This window comes from Larus michahellis, chromosome 2 (genome assembly GCF_964199755.1).
Source record: "Larus michahellis chromosome 2, bLarMic1.1, whole genome shotgun sequence".
NCBI classification, from domain to species: Eukaryota; Metazoa; Chordata; class Aves; order Charadriiformes; family Laridae; genus Larus; species Larus michahellis.
The window spans coordinates 130,247,785-130,268,609 of record NC_133897.1 but is presented as its reverse complement, the minus strand read 5'-3'; the positions used below and the strand labels follow the sequence as shown (position 1 = coordinate 130,268,609).

Sequence of the window (20,825 nt, the reverse complement as noted above, 5' to 3'; positions counted from 1 at the left end):
TTGTTTTATTTTTCCTTTTAATGGGAGAAACTAGATGTGATTTTCTAAGCATTGTTGCGGCAGTGTAAACTAAGAACACTCCAAAGTGCAGCTGTTAGCAAGGTCAGGAGGAATACCCTAACCTATGGACTAGATAGTTTTCACAGATTTGTCCTTAACAAAAGAATCTTTTCAATAATATTTTCTTATGCTGTTTTTCATGTATGTTGACAGGATTCCTTTCCGCTAAAAGTTCGAGGTATCCACTTGATTAATGAGCCTTTATTCTTCCACCCAGTCTTCGCTCTAATTAAGCCTTTTCTCACTGAAAAAATAAAAGAACGGGTGAGTGCACACAGCTATTTCTTTCTGCCGCAAAACCCCTACATGACAATCTGCAGCACTTCCCTTAGGATCTGGAACTCCTGAGTACTGAAAAGCATAAATCATTTTTGTGTGTTAGTGCCGTATGGGCCTTTGGAATCGAATTGTAAAGCATTTGCAGTTATCAATAATGTGAGAGTTGCAAGTGGTTGCTGTTATCACAGCTCTAAAGATAAAAACGACTGTGACACAGGGAGGTTAAGTGATTTGCTTGAGGTCACACAGTGATTCTTCCGCAGGAGTAGGAAGAAATAGGTCCTGGATCTTCTAATGCTCTGCCTATTAATGACAGTGAGAAATTGTCACTGAACAGTGATCTTATGCTCCAAGTTGTGCAGAATTAGTAGAAGGCAACTTTTTAGTTCTGAAAGTCCTGCAGAGACATTTATGCATCAAAAATATGTCAGGCTTAAGTTCAAAATTTATTTCCAAATAGCTTCTTAGTTGTTCTAAATTGTTTTGCCATTTTAAATCTCAAAACCCTGTTTGTATTCAGATGCAAAAGCACACCAAGAATTCTGGGTTTTGTAGCATAGCATGAATATTGGAGGTTTCAGCTGGCAGAAAATGAAATACAGTGAAGGGTTAACAACAGGACTAAGGTACAAAATAAGCAGCACTGTCTATTGTTAATTCCACTCTGAAGCCTTCTTGTCTCAGCACATGAATCTTGTGTATTGGCAGTACCCACTGCACTCCAGGATCAGATTTTCCAGGGTGCTGTTAGCTGCTATTTGCCGGTCCCCTTTTCCTAGCATGCGTGTTTTGTTATGGGAGAGGCAGTATTGTTTCTGCCAGCCTGGTGCAGTCAGTTCCTTACCCTGAAAAGATGATAAAAAAGCATATTCCAGCAGCCTGATGCCGTGGCCCTTCTTCTCTCATGTTAATGCTTGTGAAACGAGCCCCTGTCACCCGATCCAGCTCAGGGTATCTCAGACTAGAACTCAAAAAGCAGAAGAGAGGGCAGGTGGACAGTAGAGGCCTAAAAGAAAACAAACTAGATATCCCAGTTCATGGAATAGAACAGAAGCAGATTGACTTGTCTCCTGGTTTAGAGTTCCAGGTATTATCTGAAAAAAACCCTCTAAGGGCCGGTTCTGCATACCATCATAGGAATAATTACTATTAAATCATTGCTCATTGTCTTACTTCCTGATGAGGAAATGTTAGATACAAGGCAGCCAACTACCTTTTGAGTGCATATTCTTGTAGTCTTTGTGTGATAATAATTGCAGAAAATTCCTGTCAAGTGTTAATAAGAGGCCTATAGAAGTTTCTGACTGGAAGTAATGAACAACACTTCAGAATAGCTACAATAAAGCAAGAAGAGAAAGAACGAAAGCCACAGTATTACAAGGGTTAAAGTGGAGGAATAGCCCAGGATCTAATTTCAGTTGGAACTGAAACATAAGAACTGAGATACAGATTCTTCTGAATATTCTCCTTGGCACGTGTCTGAACCTACATACATGCTACAGAATGTTTTTAAATACGTGTGGCAGGACCAGATAGTAATGGTCAGGAGCCAAACACTGCTCTTTTCTTAGAAAGGACTGAAAAGCGAGTACATGGTATCTGTCATGGCAAGACCAACCCCTAGCCTTCCCATGGTTTAGCTGGCTTTAACTGTATGGACGTAGTGTACCCTCATCAGTGTCACTAAACCAGTCTGGAACAGGACTGTAGTTAATTTCATCTCCTGTGCTTGCAGCTGCATAAAATGCAGTTCTCTGGTTGTAGTCTGTGCTTCATCAAGCTGCGGATACTGAGTAGGACAGAGTTTGAGCACCCATGGGAAACTTGCGTACATGGTGGTACTTTTTTCTTCATTTTAGGAGCTCATTATGAACAAGTACACTTGCTTAGTCAAACCAAGCTGGTGGCTTCAGCTCTTGCACCAAGTTTATTTGCTGCCTCAGTAGTCTATCTTTTATACCCAAGTAAATGCTTTTCATGTTTTGTTTTAGGTGTATATGCATGGAAATAACTACATGCAGAGTCTGACCGAACACTTCCCAGTCAGCATTCTCCCACAGGAATATGGGGGGGAGGAAGTCTCCGTTGAAGAGCTGGCCAAGGAATGGACTGACTTTATAATGGCATCTGCAGATTATCTTCAGAGCATTTCTCTGGTTGCCCAGGAGTAATCTTACTAGAGTATTATATAAATTCTTGAACACTGGAAGTGGAAATAAGTTTAATATGAGATCTTTCATTTAATCTTGAAATTATTGTAAATGAAACCAGTATGTCTTTGCAGAGCACTGAGTACTATATTGACTGCACTTTTATACTAACTGGAGTCTTTCAGTACATACGTCTGAAGAGATTGATGAATTCTATATGTTTGCAATACTCTTTGTAATTGACTAGCTTCAGTGCCAAAAAGCTGAATAGTGCACTGGATATCAGAGATCGACACTGCTCCTCTTAAGTCTTTGGAGACAACTCATCCGTAATAATGCAGTCCAGAACCTTATGCTTAGATCTTGTATCTTGGCTTGTCAGGATGATACGATACAAAACCGAACAGAACGTGAATGGGATAGACTAGTTTGTTGCGGAAGCATGACTACAGGGCTAATTCACAGAGAGTGAAAAGAGGCTGCTTTTTGGATTGATTCTCAGGGAAAATGACTGTTTTGTTAGTTTGTGTCAAATTGAAAACTAGACAGCAATAGTAAGACATTTGTGTTAACTTTTGCGCTGCCTGTGCAGCTTCCCTTTTTGTGCTAATTAACACAATAATCATCCGATTTTATAGAGGAAGACAGGGAAAACACCATGTACCTGTTCTTCAAAGAACAGCATGAATCAGGAGGAGGAACTGGTAAGAGATTCAAAGCAACCTTGAAAATTCTGATTTTCTTTATTCAAAGAGATACTGTCTATGGACAAGCTATAAGCAACTCAGATGATGATCACCTTTAATTCCTACTGTAGGTCAAGAGCTGTTAGCTGTTTACAGTATCTGTCTCTTTTGGAAGGTGAAGTATGTTATACTTTGTGTATCCGAACTTTAGAAGTATTTCTTGTGTGGTTTAAGGGTGCTTGTAGGTCACTGAACCTCAGTGTAGGAAATGCTGGGTATCTTCATTTTATTTTCAGAAAAGTAATTGGAAACTTGCCAGTCCATTTCTTCCAGTGCCCAACAGAAGATATAATTTTTAATTTCCATTGAGCCCTCTTCTTTATTTCTGTAGGAGTAATGAAAAAAGTCTATACTTACTGGAAACATATTCTTATTTTTTTAATGGACATGATTCAGATATGAACACTGCATGTGTGTAAAAGCTATCACTCATGTTACATAGCAGTATCATCCTGCAGTCCCCAGTATTTAATAGTCTAAAACATTATTTTACTTTTCACTCAGCTCTTGTTAAAAACCCTGTTAACGCGCCAGCTGCTGGAATTCATTTACCCAGTGTTTAATGCTGTTTTGTAATAAGCCGGGGTCTTTGCATAAGCATTGTATATTTAAGCATTCATATGAATCTTCATATAAATGAATCCATAACAAATACTTTGTTTCTCAGGTAGCTAGAAATGCTAACTTCAGTTACTTTGGAATCTTAAGGACATTGGGATGTTATCTTAATTTATGCTTAGGGGAGAGAAATGTCTTATTTTAGATTATCGTTAACACTGTATTATTGCAAAAGCCATTGGAAGCTATTCTTTATTAGCAGGAGGAACATCTATGAAAGGTCCATAGCGTACTTGGTGGTGGTAGTTCCTTCTGCTGTGGTAAGGTCAATGCCAGATACAAAATTCTTTCAAAACCAACAAGGACTTTTTAAATATTTTTTTTTCTTCCAATTCCCTCATTTCCTCAAGTGCATTTTTCATTCTTCTCTTTCATATAGAGCCTAAATTTAAAGAAACATTTTTCAGATATATTTTCACATATTCATATATTTCATATATCTGTCTTTTTCTCAGATTGAACTATTTTGTGATATAAAAGCTCCGTAAATAGAGGAGTTCAGTGAAGTGCTAATTCTTCTTTATAAGAAAATAAACTAAGTAGTCAGGCATCTGGCAATTCTTCAAGCGTGTAACTCAGCTTCCAAATAATTTATGAACTGGAGAACTAAAGCTATTGTCTTAATTTTACGCCTCTTCAATTTTAATCCTTGAATGTAAACTGCATAAAGGAGTGAGCTGTGTTTCAGTGAACAGGAAAATTCAAACTTTTCCTTTGAAACCAGTCTCTAACTGTTGCTGTTTTATGTAGCAGAGCCTTGACTTGTTTGCATATGTATAAGCACATGGACGAAATGTAGCCGTTTTCAAAAAAATCTTCATTGTGACTACACCGGCTCTGTGAACATAAAGTCCTAAATGTCTTTGGAAGTGCCTGGAATGTATTATTAAACAGTAACGTGTTTGCATAAGACAACAGTTAGAGCACTGAGTGCAGTTATTTTTTTCATGAACTGTTAATTATTTTTTTAATGTTTACGTGTTACAGAGAAGGTAGGAACTCTGTGCGAGGGACAATTGCAGTTGCTGCTAATAATAAGGACACAAGATAATTAGGATTGCGTAACGAATGGCAGAGGTGTTGGTGCGATGGGTGGTGGTATGGTGCCTATGAGGTGCATAGTCAATAAAACAAAAAAAAGTAATAATCAATTTTAAGTGCATTATTCCTTAAGAGTGTCAGGAGTGCCTCTAAAAAAAAGTAAGTTGCAAATATAATTTACTACTGACCATAAGCACAATGTAATGCACAATTTTTTTTTTTTAATTTTGTACGTATAACGTCATTATATTAATAAAAACTTTTCGAGCGGAACCAGCCTCGCCCGTCAGTTCCTTCAGCGGGGGGTTGCGCGGGCCCCTCAGCGGGAGGCCGCCGTCTCCTCACACAGGTCGCGGGACACCGGAACTACGTTTCCCAGCGTGCCCCGGGGCGCCGGGCGGGCCGGGCCGGGCGCTGTGGGGCGGTAGGCCGGGCCGGGCCGGGCCGGGCCGCTCACTGAGGGGAGCGGTCGTTGCTGACGGGCCGCGGGCGACGTGGCCATGGGGCGCTTCGCGGGGCTTCCTTACCTCCCGGCCGCCGCTATCCTCCTCTTCCTCCTCCTCCGCTGCGCCGCCGCAGCCTCCCTCCTGCTCCGGAGCCGGCCGGCTGAGCGCAACGACAGACCCATCATCGGTAAGGGGGGTGGGGGCGGTGGGGCCGGAGGGTGGCCGTCCCTCAGCTGCCGGCGGCCGCTGCCCGGGGGTTACCGGCCGGCCCTGGGCGGCCTCGCACCCCGTCTTCGCCGTCCTGAGGGAGAGAACCGCTCCCACAACCGACATGAAACCGTGCAGGCTTCTGTGCGGAGTCAAAGGGCTCCTGAAGCGGAGGGGTGGTTAAAGCTTTTGTAAATAGTGTCACGCTATACATGCCTTGTTTAAAAATCCCCAAATAACTATAACTTATTTAAGTGAAGCTGTACTCTTAAGTAAATTGAGTCTTGTGGAAAATTGAGTCAACAGAATTGATAATGTGTGTTTATTTGTTACCTTGTGACCGGGCATCATAATTGATGCCCTATTGTCTCAGTGTTTGTAATTCTTTCAGGCAGTAAATGTAACGCTGTAACCCAGCATGTAGGAAATGGGAGTTTAATTTTTCTTTTGGTGCCTAGCGTTTGCTCTTTGTATAGTGCTAACTTTCTTTCTTGGACCCTCCAGGGGTGTTGTCACAGGAATGTCACTTCGAGAAGTTTCGCAGATTTGGAAGTTCTTATATCGCAGCTTCATATGTGAAGTTTTTGGAATCTGCTGGTGCCCGAGTTGTGCCAATAAGGTAGATTTTTATATGCTTACAAGTGGGTAATAATTGGTTGATGTGAGGCATCTTAGAGGCACAGAAAGCGGTTGTGCTGCTTTTCTGAGTGTTTAGACCTCCTTAAAAACTATTTGAAGATTCCACAATTTGCAAGCAGTTTGTTTTAGAAATCAGAATAAAAGCAGACTGGAACATGTAATTTTTAATATTTCTTCTTATAACCTTTATTTGAAAAATACTCTTTTTTTTGACCTGTAAAATTACATTCCATAGTTTGCGTCTGTGATTTTTGAAGTTAGCTATATTCAGTCTAATTAATTGTGCCCCCCCAAACACCCATAGATATCTAGATATATATACACATACTGTCTTCTGTCACATTATGTAGTCACAGAATTCAGGTAATGGAGAAAGGCCATCAATAGTTCTTGAAGAAATCAAAGTCCAGTTCTGCTCAAACTGTGGGTCACTAACTCCATGTGTTGTATTTCAGTTGTTGGTTAAAAAGTAGCAGAGTAACGCACGCAACTGACAATGCTTCATAGCCAGCAGTTATTTATAAAACAGTAAATGCACTGAAGTCAGATGTTAAAATTATAATTGTCAGAAGTTTAAAACAGTACTAATGCCACTGCAGAAAATCGCAACAGGATATATCTACACAGTCCAATAAGGGCATCAGATAAGTGCCTGAATTAGAAGCCAGCATTCTTCACGTAGCTGGTGGAGCTTTCAGAATGGTCGCTGACCAGAAGCTTCATAGGTGAATGATGGCCTCTAATTCTGGCAACTAAGTTAGATGCAGCAAAGCTGGATGCTTTGAATATACCCAGTGTATCGGTTCTGTGCAAGTGTAGTCACACTGCTTTGCTGATATTTTGATGGTGCTGAGGTCTTTCTCATCTTTCCACCTGATCTTTCCTGAAGAATGGGTGTGACCTACTGTTTGCAGCTCTGCCCTTCTTGGAGTCAACTGGAAACTGGAGTTGCCGGTCTGCAGGAAATAATAACCACGCCATTCATGTAAATGTTAAATTTAACGAATGTCTGCAAAGGGGTCTTGGAGTACCTAATCCTGAACGGCTCCAGACAGGGTTCTACTTTCAATCTTGTGGATTCTCAGTCTCTACTGAGCTGTGTCAAGTGAAATGTTTGATTTGATTTGGGACTATTTTATTCTGTTTAAAGCATGCTTTTGACATATTTTCTGTGTTTCTGTTCAATAACGATATTTTTGTGGTTAAATATGTATATTTCTTATGTGTTCTGTAACTATTTTCTTGGCATTTCAGATTAAATCTTTCAGATGAAGAATATGACAAAATATTCCACTCTATTAACGGGTAAGTTTTCAGCACTGATTTTCTGTTGAAAGAAATGATGGTTCTGGTTTTGAGCTGTGCCATGTTATCAAGAACACTGTCTTTCTACTCTCTTGAGAGGTTGTGCTGAGCACTGCAGACATGTAAATATTTTCTAAGGCAGAGAGCACTATTTCATCTGATGTGTGTCTGCTGCCTTTTCTTTCTCGAGGAGCACGTGTCAGATAATCTGCAACAGTGCCAAGGCTCATCTTGGCATTCTCCTGTGCTTGTCTGCAGGCAGACAGAAGTGGTGTTAATAGTGGTTAACAGTTGAAATGAAATAGCCAGCTTCCTCTTTGTTAAATTTTTCCTCTTCCTCATTTAAGTGATCACCTTAATTTTGGTATTTAATAGCACTTGCTATGAGTTTTATCACTGTTACTACCCTTTCTTCCCTCTTCCAGTCTTCTCCGTATCTCCTTTATCATAAAAGTTTCTGATTTCCCATCTCTTCTATCCTTTTCTCTTGGTGTGCTTTCTCTCTTGCTACTTGAATGGCCCATCTTGCCTGTTGTGATTCTGTGGTTTAAGTCTAACTTTCCAGCTAACTTATGTCAACTGTCCACCCACGTGTTCTTCCTGCATTTTAAATGTGGGATAATGTGATCTAATTTAATGCATTTTAATTGTGGTATAAGCAAAGTCAAAACCTTTTATGTCTGCCTTGTGCTAAAAGTGCACTTCAGAAGAGTTAAATCACCTGATGCTGCACTTCACAGGCTGGATTGTGTGTGAGCCTGTAGCATGTGATTGCACTACTTGTAGTCACAAGATGAGCATCTTAAACCATGAATAGTTTTGTTAGGCTTATGCATATGCTAGAATGCTAATCAACAGGTGTAGAACTTGCAGATTTAGGCCTGTTGCTGTCTGGGGAGAGTATTGTTGTCTTGCGCTCCACAGCACACCCTGCACGCTAAGACATGGGTCTTTACAGTCTTGTGGTATAAGCAAGTATAAAGCAGTGACACTTTCTTCCCTGTGGCTCCTCATGTTGGAGGCAAAATGAATGATTTCATCCCTTTCTCATGGCAGCCAGCCTCTCTTTTGTTGCCAGAAGACCAATGGGGTCTCCCATTCTTTCTACCTCACCGCTTACCTTGATGCAGAAGAGGGTATTAGGCAAGTAGATCCAGTTCCCTTATCCTTCTGTCTTTGCAGCGACTGGCAGCGGGTTTGTGCTATGCAGGTGACCAAGGATGGTCTATATTTCCTCTTGTTGCCCTGTCAGCTAATGGCTGCCACAGCATACCTATGTGTAAATAACAAATGAGATCTCTGGAGGGAAGGACTTTTCATTCTGTGGAAACGTAGAATAAGAAAGAGATATATTGATGTTCCATGTTGTAAGAGCTTGGCTCCAGGTTCTTTGCAGCTGGAAATTATTTATTATTAAACACCACCTTCTTAAAATCATGACATTTACTATAGCAGAGACAAAATTTTATGAATATAAAACAACATCAGCTCTAATGAGTTAGAGATACTGGAATACAGGTAGCCTGAATTTCAATCTGCTTATGACTATGTCAAGCCATTATCATTGCTACTTAATGGATTACTTCCTTTTTGCATTATCAGAACCGGCGACTGTTTTTCCTATTGGAAAATTAGTATGGACCAGTTTTTGGATTGAACAAAAGGAACAGGGGAAGTGAATTTTCTACCACTTCCATGTAAGGATCGCCTTATTTGTCTAACTAGACCTTGGTAGAAATCTATAATCTGACCTGTTTTGAACCTACTTTTTTAGCTGTATTTATTTTTATATTGGGACTGGAGAGTAATCTGATTTATATTTTTGTGAATACTGCTCTACTTTTCCACCAAATACTTGGTGGCATTCGCGTGATCCTGTGCATCATTCACCTTAAAATAAACCTGGTTATGAGGGTTTAAACTCACAATCACTCTGTAAATGCTTAGGATCATTTGAGGTGTTAGTTGTTTCTAGCTGTTTGTTAGCATCTCACTGATGCAGGTTGTCATTTCCAGAGCACAGAAACACAGAGTAAATTCTTCAGTCATTTTGATAAAAAATCAGCAACTGATGAGTGTGGCTTGAGTAAATCTAGTTGCGGTTCTGCTGCAGCGGGTTAGGGAGTGCTCACACATTCATTCCTGTTGGTTCTGTGGGTACGGTTCCAGTTACAGCCAGAAGAGACTTCCTTCATTTCGTGTTACTGTCTCTGATGGGACATGATTAATTTCTATGTCATCACATGTACCTGTGAAATCTGGTTAACTGTGTGTTGTGGTGTTTGGGTTTGGGGAGCTGCATGGAGAATTGCTGCTGTTGTTGAATTTCTTTTTTTTTGTGCAAGACTGTGCACTATTTCTTTGAAATTCTTTCTTAGATTGCTTTGTCTTCTTCAGGTATATTAGCTCCTGTGTGACCGAAGGTTACAGATAAACATACTTTTTTTTTTTTTTTTTTTTTTCCTTTTTAATAGGAACTTTTTGTTGTGTGTTGTCTGCAATAAGCAGGTCACTCTGCCAGAACCACAATTCTTTACTGAAATTGAACAGGACGAATTAAGATTGGGGCCAGGATTTTAAAGTGGTAGGGAGAGCCAGCTAAGAGTCAGGACAGGATTTGATGGAGTCATGGCACCCAAGCCTTTTGTATACCATCTGAAATCTGTATGTTCTGTGTATTTTCTGTTTACTCTCCTCATCCTTATGTTGCATTAGGCTTGGTCGCTACTTTGTGATAGTAACCATTCTTCAGTAGAAGAATACTAAGATTTAGGATATGATTCAGTTAAATACTAAGACACCTAAACTTAGGTGTCTGCGTGTGCACTAGCTGTCTAAACTCACATGATTAATGGAATGCTAATCAGTACAGGCATTGGAGCCTACAGGGCTGTTGAACCTACTCACCAGGTGGGTGTCTGCTCTAGAAAACCTATTCAAGTCTCCATTGACTTTTCTGACTAGATCCCTGCTGTCCATAAGGGAAGCTTAAATTCCTGTCTATAGATTTCTGAAATGTAGATGTCTTAATCTAGACCTGGATCCTACCATTAAAACCGCTGTCAGACCTTTTTCTGTGTACGTTGTCCAGGTTTCAGTTTGATCACCGTTGCTAATCAGATTCTTGGATGTTGCCTTGCAGGGTACTTTTTCCAGGAGGTGGTGTGGATCTTAAGACTTCAGAATATTCCAGGGTTGCTAAGATATTTTACCACAAGGCATTAGAGGTAATTACTAAGGAACAGTCTGTTCTTGTTTTTGTCACTGTTCAGAGATCAAAATGACAGGGAGGCTCATATTTTCATAGTTTTCCATTGGCATCCAGTGTGTTAACTGTAAGCCAGATAATAAGTAGCTTATTGCTGGCTTCTGCATAAAAAAATCATTTTGTACCTTAAGATTCAGACTTCTGACACCCTATCCTCTTATACGTTGTGTCATGGTCTTAAACTCCAAAGTTCTTCGGGTGAGAACAGTATCATTTATTCATTGGACCTGGAGCTTTATGGCTTTGTGGAACTTGCAATAAAGTAACAATAATTCCTTCCAAAAGCCCAGAGTATCCATTGCCATTAAATGTTGAATAAAGATATACGTAAATGTGATCATTTGTAGAAGTCTCATGACTAAAGTTTAGACTCAGAAAGAATTCTAGAGACATTCTCAAATAAACCAATTTGCAATAATACAGCATTAAGGCCTCCTTTCACATATATGTTACAGCTAGTAAAACACGTTTATTCTCACTTATCTATAAGTAGATTTAAATATATCTTTGGAGGTGAAGGTAAGGGGTCTACATTAGTTATGTTACACCATATTACCTGCTTCTTTGCATTGGTAACGGTAAATGTAGCAGATTTTTAAAGTAAATACTAGCTTAATTTATAACACAGAAAAAAGTGGGAGAACACTTGAAAGGCTATATTAATTATTTTTTAATATTTATGTGATAGCTTTATTAAGAAAAGATTGAATTTCGGGGAAAGCTGTTTCTTTCAAAGAACGTCAGGAAGGCTCTGAATCCTTATTGAAGATTTAATTCTCTTAGAGCATAAGGGGTGGGTGTTTTTCAGATAGTAATCAACAAATTTGGCAGTAAAATTTGTGTTGTGGAAGGGAATGGAGATTCACTGAGCTTTATATACAATCCTTAAGATTTGTTAAGTATCTTCTGTTTTAATTTTGAATAAAAATCTAAATTTTCTTTCTTTTTTCCTCTTTACTGACTTTATTTTCAGCTAACATTGATTAAAATTGTCACAGAATCTATACTTTGGAAAACTTTGCCCAATTTTAGAGCCAGTTATGAGTAGTCCTTAAACTGTTACCGTGGTAGAAGTGCTCATTGACAGCGAGGAATTCCTCTTCTACACTTTCTGTTGACTTTCCAACAGCAGGGAAGGAGAGTACAGGCAGTGGCATTCACAGGACCAGTCAGCTGCTGCAATTCAGTAATTCGGTTTCCTACTCCTCAGTCACCATGGCACCAATGTTATTATTCTTTTGTCTGTCTCTGTCTTTATTCATGGTGATTGTTAGTCTGTCGCCTTAAACCTGAATCTTGCAAAGACTATCTCAGTTCTATGTAAGCCAATTAATCTCATTTGTCTCTTTGAAACTGCTCACTGTGTGAAGTGCAGCCTGTGTCTTGGTATTCGGTATCGGAGCAAGGGTTTCTTGTGGTTTGCAGTGCTGTTACGAAATTCTGTTGACATTTCACAATGATTAACTGAATTGCTTATGTCATAATTTTATGATCAGAGAAACAGGTTTATTAGGTGGTATGTGTATTTCAGGTGAGTGAAAGGCAGAAAATACTTTTTGGTTCATCGTAGGTAACCCTTACTAATAAGCTGGATTTTTTTCTGTGTTGTTTGTGATGATCGTGTGTTTTGATTTTCATCTTTTGAGACCTAATCAGAGCTATAAAATATTGGCAGTTTTACTAATGTAAGGTGAGCTACAGTAGTCAAGAGTGCATTAGCAGGTACAGAATTGACTGAATTTTATGGGGTTTTTTTTTTAGAGCGCATGTGGGCTCCTTTTCATTTTCAAATGTTCACAATGAGAAATGGCTTGGTCTGGCTCTGCTTTAACATTAACAGAAGATGTGAAATGATAATCACCATCCAAGTCAATAGAATTTTACTAGCTAGACAAAAACCTAAATTGAAATACTGTTTTCCAGCTTTTAAATTAGTTTTTAAAATATGACATCTTGGGTATTGCTTAATATATGCGTAGCCTCCAGGCTAATGTTTATTAAAAAAAAAAAAAAAAAGATGGGGAACAAAAAGTTTACAGTTCAGTACTTTCTTACATGAAAGAAAGATGGTGGAGTTGCAAGTTCTGTGTCTCTAGCCATGTGTGATGGGTAGTCAGGAAGACTCTGCAGTACTATTAGCCTTCTTTCTGTAAATCTTCCATGTTTTGCTCTGAGAAGAAGTGGTTACGTTGCCTCTTATTACCATACTACCAGTAATGCAGTAGGGTAACATTTTTATTCTAAGCCTGTAATTTCAGCTTTCTCAAAAATGGCTTTTGAGCAGCAGCTCTTCGGGGGGTGGAGTGGTATGCATAACTTAAAAATGTTTAGAAACAGGTTAAGAAAGACTACTCAGATTTCATAAAACCGGGAGTTCTGAAACATTCCATTCTCTAAGATGTGCTTACTATCAGGAATAAACCATACAAAATGCAAATTTCTACTGTGTGTATGCACTGTGCTTAGTTAAGAAACAAGAAGCTGGTTGCTCTTTTGGCTTTCCTTTTCTCCTTTTTGCTTTCTTCTCTTGTTTTTGCACTTATCCGCCAATTTTTATTCTTTTGAAAATGATCATCACTTTTTTATGTTGCTTAAACTCACAATTTATCTTTCTGGAACACAGGTACATACCTGCTAGTTAAATAAGCATATAAGTATGTCACTTAAGGCAGTAGCCATGCTAGTAATAGGATTTATGTTTTCTTAATACAGATGGGTGGGCATAGGTGTATGGACATTGTAAAGGGCCCTTTCTATGTGACCATAATGCGCTTCATATAAAAGTATGAATTGTGATGAATAGGCTTTCTCTCAAAATGGTGACAGATTGGTTTGTGTCCCCTCTTACGATTGCCTTTTTTATAGAAATGTTGACGTTTTGTGGTTTCTGTTTAGGCTGCCCTTGATGTTACTTATTTGTAGAACAGAACAATCAAATTAACATCAACATTAGGCTCAGTTTACTGCTTCGATAGATGTGTATATCCCCTAGCCTTCGTATTTTAGGAGAAAAACTAAGGGAGTCTGTGTTTATTTCAATTGTAATTGAACTGTTACAATTCCTCTGATAGCAGTTTGTACTGCTGTAGTAGTTTTACTTCTCACCTACACAAGAGAAAGCAAAAAAAGTAGGAAGTTCTCTTCAGTCTTCTTTCTGTAAATCTTCAGTACTTTTCACTTATGTTGTTACTTTTTATTTTGAAGGCTAATGATAAAGGAGATTATTTCCCAGTATGGGGAACATGCCTTGGACACGAAGAGCTTACATACCTCACAAGTGGCGAAGTTTTACTTGTTAATACCAAGACAGATGGTTTTGCACTCCCTCTGAACTTTACCTCAGGTGAAAAATCCATTACATCTCATGTCTTGAGTTTTGCTGAGTGGGATTGTGTTTTGTTTGTGATAAATACACAGAGGTGAATGTTTGAGAGGTTTCTGATTATTATCTTGCTAAATTCTTTCTTATTAAGTTGCCATGACTGTTTTTATAAAGTCGGTTCAACTCTGTCACTTTACAGCAGAGATGTGAGCACAAGCCATATGGAACTAACAACAGTAAGCAGAAACCACAGTTGTGGCTCTGAGTCATTTGATAACTTGGACCTACAAAAATAATGTGGGTTTAGGTCTCTTTTTGTTACCAAGTTGAACAAAATTCATGGGTCCAAAACCTATCAAGCTCAAAGAGCAGGTGATTTTAAATTTTTCAAATTGCATCTTTCCTAATGATTAATATTAGCATTGCTGTCCCACTTTTACAGTATTGAAATCGGAGATATCCCTTAAGATACAGCTGTGCCATTCATTAACACTGGTAAAATGTAGCCTCTGTTGATACTTTATCCTTTAATTTGTGAGTAATCCATCTGTGGAACATGCAGCATTCACAAATTCTGTCTTTTGTACTCATTGTGAATGAGTACAAGTCACTGAAATGAGGGGCGAAGAATGGTGCTTATTTTAGTGAGAACTTAAGTAGCAAAGTTGGGTCCTCTCTGGGTCAAGACTGGAGGACAGTGGTAATAGCATATTGGAAACCTGTTGTAGTTATTTCACTGATTTTCCTTGCAGCCTATTCTAAAATCACAAAGTTATACTACAGAAAAAGGTTTACTTTAATACAGTATTTTATTAAATTTGTCTCCTGTTCAGTATTAGTCAATATGTTAGCAGCTTGGGTAATGGACAGTATCCTCTCTTCATTTTTCTTTGTAATAGCTGCAAAAGACAGTAGATTATTCAAGAATTTCCCTGATGATGTGTTACGTGCATTTGCTACTGAGCCGTTGACATCAAACTTTCATATGTGGAGCCTCTCCATGGAGGTATTTGATCATTTTATTTCCTGAACACAAATGCATTTACCCTGTTAAAACTAAAAATAAATGAGCAAATAACATCTTTTTTTCTTCCCTTCCTTGTCACAGAATTTCACAAAGAATGAAAGGCTTCGTAATTTCTATAATGTTCTGACCACTAACACCGATGGTGAACTGGAGTTTATATCTACCATGGAAGGTAGGGAAACAAATTTCCTTTGTAAACTGTGACTGTAACAAACTAGTTCTTTAGAGGTGTTTTGGCATTGATGTAATTTGTACTGGCCCTTGCTGTTAGAATAGCAGGGAGAGCTGCTGGTGCTCTGGCTGTGAGGAACATACTCTGTTTGCAGTATCTTTTGAGTACATATTTGTGAGCCTAATTAATTACTTCACTCACCTACTGTTACGCTTTAGGAATATTTGAGTGCTGTGATGCGAAGAGTACAGCACTCATCTTGTAGCATTTTAATCCTTCCATGGTGCAATGTGCCCGTGTTGCACCTTGCTTTCTGGCTGCTTACGCTCGCATTCTTGCGATGCTCTATATCCATTTGCTGTTTACAGAAAGAACAATTCAGAGTGCTGAGGTAACAGCAGCATGCCTCATTACTTTAGCAGCAATACTGGTAATTGCCCTCCTCCAAAAGCCTTTTGCATTACTTATCTTGCATTGTGTATGTTTTGCACCAGGCTTACTCGGCTCAAGAAACAAGTTAGCTCTTTAGGGAGTGGTTTATCTTGATCGGGGCACTACTAAGAGCTCTACAGTAAGGCCCAGCTGTCAGCCCATGGGATTCATCTGTACAGCATACTGGCTGTCCTCCAGAACGGAGGAATAGCAGTTTGATCAGAAAACCTGATTAGGCTAATGACAGACATCTCCCGTGCCTGCAAGCGGTTTATCACAGAGCAATCATCAGCTGCCGTTCTCTGTAAGAGAGTTAAGGACTGGCTTCCCCTTGTGTGCATCAGGGCAGGCACAGAGTAGATGGGAGCTGCCCCTGGATTGACTAGGCTTTCAAGGAGATCCCAAGACTTGGATCTGTCCCATGGAACTGCCAGGAATATCCTGTGTGGCTGTGAATATTTTATGTTGAGTGATGCTGGCAATAGATAGGAAGTTTTGAGACCAATACGTTTGTGACATTATTTTTTAATATATAAATATTAATTCTGAAATGAATAATCAAAAAAGTGATGTACAAAAATCTTCTTGCATAGAAAGTGACCCTTCTTTTACAATATCCATTTTTTCCTTCAGTTCTACTGCGACTTTAACAGAGTTTCAACTTGCTGTTTAAGATTCTGTGAAACTGTTGATAAGTGAAGTATTTTTGTAGCTTATGCTTTGAGTTTATTTTGCAGTAAGACTAAGCATGTAATTCTTAAGGCATAGACCTTGCTTATGTGCTTTGTATTTGTTGCAGCGTACAAATACCCAATTTATGGTGTCCAGTGGCATCCAGAGAAAAATCCTTTTGAGTGGAAGGATTCACCTGGCATTCCACATTCCCCATCAGCTGTAAAAGCAGCCTATTATATAGCTGACTTCTTCATTAATGAAGGTAAAAAGTTTATTATCTAAAAATGTCATTTTTTAGGGTGAAATGTTAGTGAAAATCTTTGAAGAAGACAGACCTCTTTTTCAGTTGTCAAAGTTCAGTACCTCTTACTGCTTCCTAAGAAGATTACTCTGCAAGCTTTATAGGCTTATAAAAAACCAAAGGATACTAGAAATAGAATGGCTTAGTAAAAGTGACATCAAAAGGCCAGGCATTCCACAAACTCTTTTCAGTAGGCTGGCTCAAAAGTCTTGTTTGTGCTGTGACTTTCTATCATTTTGGATGGTCACTGTAACATTTTAGCCTCCTTTCCACAAAGACAATGAAACAAAAAAAAAATACTCCATTCATAATTCCAGAGATTTTTTCAGTTCCAAACCGAGTTATAGTCATTAAATGTATTCTCAGTTTTGCTTGCAAAATATGTACACCAAGACTATAAATACTGCTTAGGCAGTATGTGGATGTATAAAAGCTGTGAAATGTAGTGCCCAACAGTGGTATACTATAGACAGCACAAGAAGTTTTTGAATTTTGCAGAGCTTCTAATTTGTTTGTTTATACCCTAAGAAGCTGGAAGTAACTAATGTATAAAATGTTGATTATTTATGACACTTCCCGTGTATTTGCTATAAATAACCAGGATATAAATACAAGAGTATTTGAAGGGATCAAGCTCGCTTTATTCCTCTATTTATACTTACTAAACCATTCTGCTGAAATACCATTTTCATATTTTAAATTGAATGTTTATGAAATTGTCTTACCTGATTGATTGGGACTATGAAGAACATAATCAATAACCTAATTGAGTTTGGTCTCTAGATTTCATCTCTAATCAAGAGAGTCATCTAATTGGAGAAAGCAGACAGTGATTTAAAGAAACGCAACTTGTGCTGACCTGGTCAGTGAGAGTGTAGAAATAAAAGTTGTGCTTCATACAAGTTCAGGGCTCTTCCTTGCAGAATGTAGGCCTACTCTCCTTTGTGAAAAGGTAGCAAAATATGTAAAGTTCCTCGTCAGTATCCATAAGCTTCCTGTATTTTAAGAATTTTGATATAGTACTTAGGAGAGTTTAAGACAAAAATAGAGGGTAAAACAGGAGAAAGTATAGTATGAGTCTGTTTTTGTAGTCTAATACTAGAATGCAACATATTTTCTAGTTCTGTTTGCCACATTCTCTAGTATCTGTCTACACACTGTATTGCAGGCAGAAGTAAGCTTGCTCAGGCCATTATCCAAGTAAATGTGGCAAAATAAGTGTCAACTCTGCCTGTAAGTCCTGTTGAGACAGAGTGCATGTGACTTCTTTTATATATGTATACGCATATATAAGATAGTAGTAGTGCATAGTAGCACACAGATGTGTCACTAGCTTTTGGATCTGTTGACCTTCAATTCTAGTAGAGCAAACTTGTGTCAACCAGCTGTATGTGAGTACTGCCGGTCTCAAATACCAAATCATGAATTATTCTCCACTACCTCCCCAATTTGTGTACAGCTGCTCCTACTAAGTACTTCATATCATAACGTTGCAATGAGTAATTGATGTTTTTAGCTACTGTAAGGCAGAATGTCTTCCTTAACTTCGCAAATAGACCACAGGGTGAAAACTGTAAACTGCTTTCAGCTGGTAAAAAGAGGCTTATCTATGGTCACTTAATAACTAAACCATTCTAGTGAAATAGCATTTTCTTATCCATCCATTGTTAAGTTTAACTTATGTAGAGTTGCCAACGTGGTAAACCAGACGAGGATTCAGATTTTGTTGTCCTCACCAGTACAGTCCACGTTAACACTGCAACTTTCAGTAAGCTGATACTCTGGAGCATTTCTTTCAGTACTGCAAGTTCTGGTATCTCTGGTAGGTACTTCCAGTACCTCATGGATAAATATTTTTTTACAGTCTTGGCTTCAAATTAATAATAAAATTTCTCCCTCCCCAGTAATAAAATACTACCGTAACCAGCTTTCTGAAGATGTATCTTCACAGTTCTTCACATAGTAGTTACTGTAATTCTGTTTGCTGTTATGCTACACAGAATAACTTACTTTGCCAAGAAAGGTACTGTCAAAGAGGAAAACAGTAAAGTGATCTGTACTTTTACAATGTTTTACAGCCCGGAAGAGCCTGCACCGTTTCCCCAGTCAAGATGAGGAAACAAAAGAATTGATTTATAATTATACTCCGATTTATACAGGAACATTTTCTTCATTTCAGCAAATCTATTTTTTTGATTGAGTGTCGTGTCAAAGGTGCAATGTTACTATTTATAAATGGAATTATTTGCCAGCATTGCATAATCAAGCTGATATAGCGTGACAGCCAGAACAGTTCTCTTCCTTTGCAATGATTTATCCTGTGTTTCTTCTGTGCTGTTGGACCATTAATATAAAAATTTACATTCAGTAATGTAATAATGGTCTTGGATCACACTTTAAGGTAAGGTACAGAAAAATGCGTTTTTCTTCCAGCGAAGAGGTCTTGATTATGCTTATAAACCTGAAAGTAATTAGGTTATTACAAGGAAAAACACTGTATTCATATATTTTAAAATACGAGAGTTTTCTTTGTAAAATGTTGTGGACTGTGATACTAGGGGCTTTGATACATTGCTTAGTAAAATCTTATCCTTTTCACATGATCTAACAAATGAGACTTCTGATCTTGGGTTTGTCGTAAATATGTGTATGTGACCAAGTTCTTGACAGGGACTATTTTGTCATTTGAAAAAATGACCAACATGGTAAAGAGGTATGATATCAAAACGGCATTTTTGCCTAAAAAGCACATGCTATATCCCATTTGTGAAGCTGTTTCTCTTGTACATTCAATATTATTTGGAGTGCTTATACCCTGTGACATCTGCGTAAATATGAGGATGCAGTGTAAACTAGACATTGCAAATATCACATAAAATAAGTCAGTTTAGAGGACATAGTTAAGTGCTGATTCCACTTTCTGTTCTTTTCAAATTCAGTTTTATATGTCCTCCAAGAATTTCTGTGAGAGTGAGTGGAGTCAGCAGACAGATATGAGGTGCAGACGTCCGTTTCTTTGTATTTAAAGGAATGTAAACCTGATTTTTTCTTTACATAGTCTGACTTTTCCTGTAGCTCCTGGCTAGAATTCTCACTTTGAGTCAAGAGGTAGTTTGCCATTAAAGACGGTAGTTTCTTTCTGTCTTGTCAGATAGTTTAATGCAGCTAGAATTCAAACAGCAGATGAATGTATTTGAGAAACTTATTAATGTTGACATAATGTGGTAATAGCAGTTGCATTTAATACACTGTGATGCCTTTTTTCTTTTTTTTTTTTTTCTCTTTGCTTTACTGCACACTTTGTGAAAATTTTGCTCAGTAGTTTTGTGTGGTGTCCAAAAAGGAACTAAGATGAGACAGTCAAACGTAAATCTCCTCTATTGCACAGCTTCCAAACTCTGTTAACATCAGTGGGGATTTGGAGTTTATGAAGAATTCAGCTTTGTACCTCAGCTGTTTTATAGTACCTTATATGCTCAAGTACCATATCTGAATAAAGCTGGTACATTTCTCAGGTTTTTTCAAGTAAAGTACTCTCTAACTTGTTCTTTATCGTGAAACAACTACGTAAGAGAATGTGAAATGCATTAGTTAAAAAACTATAAGGAAACATTAACTGTGACTACCAGAAAGACACTACCAGGTAATTACAAGCATAAATATGCAGATTATTTCTACATTTGTCAGAGCAGCCAAATCCAGTAAATGGACCTCTTTTTCAATAAAGGTGACTTTATTATATTAACTTTATTAGCTGACTCCTAAGTAGAACCGAGAGTAAAAAGAGGATTATGCTCTACAGTTGCTATAAATGCCGCAGCTAAGGTAGTTACAAACCAAGTCCAGTCTTCTTTTTCAGGAATAGCCCTAAGAATCTGCCTAAGTAAGGAGGGCAGGATTTACCCTTAAAAACAGGGATCAGTCGTGCAAGTGAAACATCTGCTATAACTGCAAATGGTAGTAATTAGTTCCTATGTGTGTAACTATAAGGAATATTGTGTGTAATATGATGAGGGAGCAGTGTCTGTATTATGAATTTTTTTTGTGTCTTTCCTTTGTATTCTTTATCTTGTAAAGCCTTGTTTGATGGTACCGATGATTTTTCTATGATACACAAAATAAACTTTTATTCAAGCA

General features: G+C 38.3%; 2 protein-coding genes and 1 long non-coding RNA gene across 4 annotated transcripts in view; 2 read left to right on the top strand and 1 right to left on the bottom strand.

Moving 5' to 3' along the window:
* Positions 1–5,167, top strand: part of TTPA (alpha tocopherol transfer protein) — a 16,511-nt gene extending 11,344 nt beyond the window's left edge. The window contains exons 4-5 of one of the 2 annotated variants that reach the window (XM_074577130.1): positions 214–324; positions 2,331–5,167. In XM_074577130.1, the coding sequence (XP_074433231.1) occupies positions 214–324; positions 2,331–2,510 (291 nt within the window). In that variant the 3' untranslated portion in view covers positions 2,511–5,167. The remainder of the gene's footprint in view (positions 1–213; positions 325–2,330) is intronic. The other variant, XM_074577129.1, reaches the window with a different exon arrangement.
* LOC141739578 (uncharacterized) overlaps positions 1–5,701 on the bottom strand; it is an 8,748-nt gene extending 3,047 nt beyond the window's left edge. Inside the window, exon 1 of the long non-coding RNA XR_012585743.1 lies at positions 5,422–5,701. This is a non-coding gene — a long non-coding RNA (uncharacterized LOC141739578). The remainder of the gene's footprint in view (positions 1–5,421) is intronic.
* Positions 5,287–20,825, top strand: GGH (gamma-glutamyl hydrolase). Its single transcript, XM_074577128.1, has 9 exons — positions 5,287–5,527; positions 6,052–6,166; positions 7,441–7,491; positions 10,634–10,718; positions 13,964–14,102; positions 14,981–15,087; positions 15,190–15,280; positions 16,512–16,649; positions 18,767–20,825. The coding sequence occupies exons 1-9, from the start codon at positions 5,395–5,397 to the stop codon at positions 18,886–18,888; spliced, it is 981 nt and encodes a 326-aa protein (XP_074433229.1). The 5' UTR covers positions 5,287–5,394; the 3' UTR covers positions 18,889–20,825.